This window comes from Colobus angolensis, unplaced genomic scaffold (genome assembly GCF_000951035.1).
Source record: "Colobus angolensis palliatus isolate OR3802 unplaced genomic scaffold, Cang.pa_1.0 Scaffold361, whole genome shotgun sequence".
Taxonomy (NCBI): Eukaryota; Metazoa; Chordata; class Mammalia; order Primates; family Cercopithecidae; genus Colobus; species Colobus angolensis.
Window position 1 is genome coordinate 531907 of NW_012116944.1, and position 7639 is coordinate 539545.

The 7639-nt window shown below is 39.9% G+C and overlaps 1 protein-coding gene across 1 annotated transcript in view; it reads left to right on the forward strand.

The window, feature by feature from the left end:
• Nucleotides 1–6056, forward strand: part of CCDC6 (coiled-coil domain containing 6) — a 119389-nt gene extending 113333 nt beyond the window's left edge. The window contains exons 8-9 of the mRNA XM_011953443.1: nt 3215–3339; nt 4699–6056. Of these exons, the coding sequence (XP_011808833.1) occupies nt 3215–3339; nt 4699–4893 (320 nt within the window). The 3' untranslated portion in view covers nt 4894–6056. The remainder of the gene's footprint in view (nt 1–3214; nt 3340–4698) is intronic.
• The last annotated feature ends 1583 nt before the right edge of the window (nt 6057–7639 follow it).

Below are 7639 nucleotides of genomic sequence, written 5' to 3' on the forward strand. Positions count from 1 at the left end.
CTGTAGTCCCAGCTACTCGGGAGGCTGAGGCAGGAGAATGGCGTAAACCCGGGAGGCGGAGCTTGCAGTGAGCTGAGATCCGGCCACTGCACTCAAGCCTGGGCAACAGAGCGAGACTCCGTCTCAAAAAGAAAAAAGAAAACAACTTCTTTCTTTTCTTTCTTTTCCCAGATTAGTAAAGTTCTTGTGATTCCAGTAAATACCACATTAAACAACCACTTAGTTCCCAAAGACTTGTCCATTATCCCAGACCTCCATTTTGTAAATGTGAATAAAACTCCACAGTTGGAAATGAAAATATGTCAAATAGAAAGCATCACTAATTGATCATCAAATCACAAAATAAACTTTTAGTATTAGATGTTGAAGGCACAGAAAAGTCCTGTGATAATAGCACAACTAAAGGAAGGCTTGGCTGAATATCTCTGTCATGGAAACAAAAAAGACAGATGGAAAAGCATACTTAACAGCTTCTTGTTTTTATGTAATTCAGAAAAGCAGTAAGTAGAGTTCACATTGCTTGGCCTCTAATAGCTGATAGTAGGTTCAGAGTGATTGTCCATAGGTGATTTCTATCCACATTTCCCCAAACAGCTTCTTTGTTTTCCCTTTTCACTTTGCCAGTATGGAGCCTACCCCGTGCTAGGTATTGTGGTAGATGTTGGGAACTCAAAAGTGTAAAGAAAGCTAGCCACGTTTGTACAGTGATGAAACAAGTAATTCCCCAGACCAGCTGGTGACTTCTGCACTAACTCTTGGAAACCAGGGCTGCACATGCCACATGTAGGTGAGGATCGCTTTTAGATGTTTTCAGAATATGAACCCCAATCAAAACCTGTCTAACAGTAAGGAGAGTCTGGACATACAGATGTTAAAAACACAGTGGAGATGATCCTGGAGTCCTAGATGAAGACTACGCAGAACATTATGGTGGACTGGGGGTTGTTTCTTCCTTAAATACCAGGTTCTTTGAGGGAACATTGGCAGGGCTTTCGTTCCTTGTATTGAATATCCTCAAGTTGTGACATTCCCAGTGTTTTTGTTTGCTGTTATGGCTGAGACACACACACATACACACACACACACACACTCTCTCTCTCTATCTCTTTCTCTCTTTCTCTCTCTCTCTCTCTCTTACTCATGCCCACACTCCTCTCTATCTTCTTGTTGATTTTTTTTTTCTTTTTTCTTTTTTTTTTTTTTTTTTTGCTAGGAGGTTGAGTTCTTTGGCTACTTAATATCTATCTCAAGTTTGGTCAATTATTGATACATTTTTTGACACTTCTAGTTTTCTTGCATTTGATATTTACTCCTTTGCTCTATTTTCTCCACTTTATTCTTGTTCCTTCTCATGTCTTTTGCATTCTTGAATCTCAGTTGAACTCCTGACAGGGTTTGACTTAAAAAAATCATTATTGTGGTAAGACCTCTTAATATAAGTTCTATCCTCTTATTTTTAAGAGTACAATACAGTACTGTTAACTATAGTACAACGTTGTGCAGCAGCTCTCTGTAGCTTACTCGTTTTGCTTAACTGAAACTTGATGCCTGCTGAGCAGCAGTTCACCACCATTCTACTCTGTGTCTATGAGATTGGCTATTCTAAACTCCTTATATAAGTGGAACCATGCAGGATTTGTCCTTCTGTGACTGCCTTATTTCACCTAGCATAATATTTTCCAGGTTAATACATGTTGTTGCATATGGCAGGATTTCCTCCTTTTAGACTGAATATTCCATTGTATGTCCATATATACCACATTTTTTTATCTGCTCATCCGTTGATGGACAGTGAGGTTGTTTCCACATTTATTTGTTTTTTGTTTGTTTGTTTGTTTTCAGACGTTGTCTCACTCTGTTTCCCAAGCTGGAGTGCAGTGGCGCGATCTCAGCTCACTGCAAGCTCCGCCTCCCGAGTTCATGCCATTCTCCTGCCTCAGCCTCCCGAGTAGCTGGGACTACAGGAACCTGCCACCTCGCCCGGCTGTTTTGTATTTTTTTAGTAGAGACGGGTTTTGCCGTGTTAGCCAGGATGGTCTGGATCTCATGACCTCATGACCTGCCTGCCTCAGCCTCCCAAAGTGCTGGGATTACAGGCGTGAGCCACCACGCCTGGCCTCCACATTTTTGCTATTGTGAATAACACTGTAGTGAATATGGGAGTGCTAATATCTCTTTGAGATCCTGATTTCAATTATTTTGTATAAATACCCAGAAGTAGGATTGCTAAATCATGTGGTACTTCTAGTTTTAATCTTTTGAGGCATTTTCATACTGATTTCCATAGTGGATGCACCATTTTACATCCCTACCAACAATGTATAAGGATGTTTTCTCCATATCCTCACCACCCCTTGTTATCTTTTTTCTTTTTTTTTATAATGGCCAACTTAACAGTTGTGAGGTGATATCTCACTGTGGTTTTGATATGCATTTTCCCAATGGCTAGTGGTGATAATCATCTTTTCATATGTTTATTAGCACATTTGTGTATCTTTTCTAGAGAAAAGTTCTTTGTGCATTTTTTCATTGGACTATTTGAGTGTGTTTGTTTGCTTTGAGTCATAGGAGTTACTTATGTATTTTGCATATTAACCCCTTACCAGGTATATGGTTTGCAAACATCTCCTCCCATTCTATAGGTTGCCTTTTCACTCTGTTGACTGTTTCCTTGGCCCAGAGCTTTTTAGTTGAATGTAGTCCCACATGCTTGTTTTTGCTTTTTTTTGTTGTTGCCTATGTCATATCCAAGAAATCATTGCTAAGATCAATGTCAAGGAACTTTTCCCTTATTTTCCTTCTAAGAGTTTTATAGTTTAAGGTCTTATAGTTAAGTCTTTAATCCATTTTGAGTTGACTTTTGTATATAGTGTAAGATAAGGTCCAGTGTCACTCCTCTGCATGTTAATATCCAGTTTTCCCAACACCATCTGTTGAAGAGACTGTCCTCTTTCCTCATTGTGTATTCTTGGTGCTCTTTTTGAAGATCAGTTGACCATATATGTGTGAGTTGATTTCTGGGCTCTCTATTCTATCCTAGGAATTAACTTTTATTGCCCTTGTTATCCACACCATTTAGTGAGCCCACCGTTCTTTTCATCTGTTTGTATTTTTGTGGGTGATGGAGAACTACTGCAATTTAAAACCTCCTAGATAGTTGAAGACACCAGATAGTTGAGCTTAAAATGATACTTAATTTGTTGTTATATTTCAGGTCTATCATATGCAAGTCACACGGTTGGTTTCACGCCACCAACTTCACTGACTAGAGCCGGAATGTCTTATTACAATTCCCCGGGTCTTCACGTGCAGCACATGGGAACATCCCACGGTATCACAGTAAGTGTCCACAGGCTAGGAAGCAGCACTTTACTCCTGAAAGTGGTACCGACTGGTGTTCTGGAGAACAGGATCGGTGCTCTTAGACATTTGCCCTTCTTCCTGCCTCCTCCATCGTTCACCTTGAAACTGTAGAGACTTCAAAACAGTTTGATACCAAATTCTGGTATTGAAACTAAAATCCTTCTCAGGAGACAAAACTTTCACTTCACTTCCTATGAAAAATTCCCCTTTGTGAAATATAATTTGAACTCTGGCCAGTGCTTTGATTGAACTCTGGCCAGCTCCTTGCTATAAAGCATTGTTGGTTGCCATAATGTCTAAAGATATTTATTGTCCACACCTTCACAGTTCATTGACCTTCCGTATTCTTCCTGAAGTTAGCCTTATTTGTAATGTTACTCAGAATTTTCTCTCCTTGAATTACAAGGAAGCTTATGTGCATCGGGTTCCAGCTCTACCCAAGGGAGTTTTTTCTTTAGAGCCAGCAATATAGTTGACTAATAGAGCCATAAGCGATGTAGCTAGTAGAGTGAGAGTATTAAGGGTATTTCCAATAACAGAAATACCCATATTTCAAAGAATAAATTCCAATATTTTAAAGAAGAACCCTATTGTAAGAATGCACTTAAAGTATTTCTGAAGCTGTTTTGCCAGTTTGATGGACTTTATGGAAAAGTAGGAACTTTTTTTCTTTTTCCTCACTCTGTCATCTAGGCTGGAGTTAAGCGGCATGATACCGGCTCACCGCAACATCCGCCTCCTGAGCTCAAGGGATTCTCTGGCCTCAGTCTCCCGAGTAGCTGGGATTACAGGCACACAGCACCACACCCGGCTACTTTCTGTATTTTTAATAGAGACGGGGTTTGCCCTGTTGGCCAGGCTGGTCTGGAACTCCTGGCCTCAGGTTATCCACCCACCTCTACCTCCTAAAGTGCTAGGATTACAGGTGTGAGCCACTGCGCCTGCCCTCAAACATAGAAACATTTTTGTTGAGCTGTATCTTTCAGGATATGGACAACTTGTTGGAGATAAGCAATAGAAGGAATTGGTGACACACACTGAAAGAAAGATTTAAGGGGATATTTTACAGCTCTCATTGAAGGACCCAAGTCCAACAGTTTGTTCAACACAAGTTGTGCAGTAATTTTATGTAGCTTTTTCGTAGGTGGAAGTGTAAACACTGCCTTCTTTAAATTTTATTCTTAGTTCAGAAACCAGTAGGGATGAAGAAAGAAATCCCTAGTTTCTTGTCTTTGTTGGTTAGTGTTTGATTAGCCCCAGTGCCAAGTCAGCCTGTGTTGGGTAGAATGAGCCATCTGTACCTAGACTGACTTGCTGTTCCTGTCCCCTCTGCAGAGGCCTTCACCACGGAGAAGCAACAGTCCTGACAAATTCAAACGGCCCACGCCGCCTCCATCTCCCAACACACAGACCCCAGTCCAGCCACCTCCACCTCCACCTCCGCCACCCATGCAGCCCACGGTCCCCTCAGCAGCCACCTCGCAGCCCACTCCTTCGCAACATTCGGTGCACCCCTCCTCCCAGCCTTAATGCATGAGCTTAGTCTGAATTTCAAGTTGGGACTCATCCAATGGAGCCGTCTACTCAACGCCAAAGGCTTCCTTCTCTGGCATATTTGGATATGACTTATTTGCACTGAGGTTATCTAGGCTTCACTACCCATTGTGTTGTAAATGTTTGTCAGAAATGCAGCCAGTGTTGTGGGTCTACAACACTAACCAGACGACTTTTTCCATCAGTGTTTTACTTGAATCTTCATGTACGTCCATTCCCTGGCTGGAACCTTCGCTATTTGGTATTTGGTATTTCAGCAGCAGTGTGCAATTTTTGCTTGGCCCAGAGCTTCATTCTCCTGGCTTTTAGGTTTGTAAAAGGAAAAGGGATATCTTTTTTATATTTTTTTCCATGAATTTGCAGAAAATTACTGAGCTGTTGTTACCCTCTTCTCTCATTATAACAGTGTTTACCAAACATACCAATAATTCAGCACTACAATTGAGACCTTTGAAAATCTGGCTTTCAGTATAGAACAGAAAGTTAGATGAATCAGTGCCCAAGACACATTTTCTGTTTAACAGAACTTTCTACAGATACACTTTTTACAGGTTATTTTCATTGTATTATTGACATCCATGTCTCTTGTAAAACAGATGGCCTAAAGTAATGAATCATGTGGCTGTACCTTCTCCACATAAATGGGATGGATAATTATCGTATATTAAGATGTGATTCTCTTTTTTATCCTTAATGTTAATCTACCTAACCTGGCCCCCTCTAACATGAGTCGATAAATGTGGTCCTACTCACCCGTGGTTTCAGTGGCTAATTAGAATGTGTTATTTGATTTCTGCTGCAGAAGGCAGTATGATTGTAACAAAAACAATGCGGCCTCCCCCTTTCATTCTTCATTTGTGTTCTCTTAAAGTAGAGTTTGAACAAATATTTTAAAGGTGCAAAATACTATTAGAAAATACTATTTGAAACGGACATTATCGGAATATCTTGGCATAATGGCCAGAAAATACTGTATTGCTTGGCAGAAAAGAAAAAAGGTGTAAAGGAAAGTAGCACATTAGCATTGATGGCTGCTCATTTCACCAGTATAAGCAAGTGCAGTGTACAAAGAAGTATATTCTGAATACATTATTTTCATTCATTTAGCACAAATCATTTGGTTTCACTTTGCAGTGGAACACTGAGTCACTCTTTTCTTAATACTAGCAACATCTTAATTTTTGTTTTTCAGCAGTTGCTGTTTTGTACTTTGGTAGTAAAGTGATTTTTACCACCTGTGTTTGCATATTTATATATGCTGTGGATGAAAATAACTTACTAGAGAATGTATATTTTATGACAAGAATGTGTATCTGTTGGATATAATCAGAGAACTGAAAAGTAATTTATCAGTAATTTTTAAGAGTCCATGTTTTGTGACAACCATCTCTAATAGCCAACTCTTTATTAAACACACTCCTAAAAATAAGGAACCATGACATTGTAGATATTTAATATTGTACAGTATAGAAACCTCCATTTTTGCCTTCGAATACATATTTAAGAGTTAACAGAATGAAAAAAAAAGTCTTGTTGGATAATAGTGTTTGACTAGCATTTTAAGAACTTAAGAGTAAAAGCAACAATAAGATTTTTTCACTTCTTCCTGCTTCCACCCCCAAACTGAGAACATCACTCAATTGTTGGGAAGAAACTGTAGGTCTATATAAATTTTATTTAGAATGTATGTGTAATATACATAATCATAATACAGTTCTCAGATGCAGGGAAGAAGTTTGGCATTTAATCATTGAGGCTTTAGGTTTTTGACACGATCATACTGGGCCATGTCAAACCCGGAATTTTCACCAACAGTTCACTGACCCTCCTGGTACATTGCCATTCCAAGGAATTCTGAGAGTAGGCAAACAAATTTTGCCTTCATGGTACAGTTCTCCATTTTTCTTATAGGAGAAATATGGTATATGTTTATAAGAATATTTTATGAGATTATAGATTTCAATGCTGTGGATAGTGTCTTGCACCCAAACAAGGAAGTCCATAATGGAATGTTCTTCCCTCAGCTTCCTATCGATTTAGTTACCTCTTGAAAGCACAAAAATTAAAACATTGCCATATGTTGAATTTTTAAAAAGCACTTGGAGTGAGCAAACAATTCCTGATGAATGTCTTTTAGAGATAGGTTCTTGACATTCAGACATCCGCAGAAATGTTCTGGTTCCCAAAGTCACTTCAGTTCAAAAGAAAACACAGCTCCTTCAAACAGCACTTTTTCCGCATAAATCTAGTTGCCTCTCCCTGTGGACGTTCAGAACTGATAGAACAAACACTACTCTTTTGAATTTGATGGTTCATGACCTTTAAAGTGTTTGAGGACCCTATGCAGAGACTGTAACACTTGGGTAGTACCAGCTAGGACAATTTCTTGGCAATTGTCTAGCTACCAGGGATCAGTAAGATTCAGATTCTGAGCCCATAATGGCAAGAGCCCCCTCACCCACGGGCAGCTGACTTCCCTCAGTCAGGCACTTCCCATGGGGGCCGAACATGGTTACTGCCATTCTGTTACCCACTCTCCCAGGTGAGCCCTGGATTGGCTCCCAGAAGGCCTTTGTAAAATCAGTAGCCATCCTGCAGGCAGGCGGGAGCAACAGGGACTTCAGTAGCTTCATTTTCCTGTCTTGCAGACAGAGACCCTTGGCTACCACTGTGCTGCTAATAGGATAAGTACTCTGTTGCCAGATTACCATGCCTTTTATAC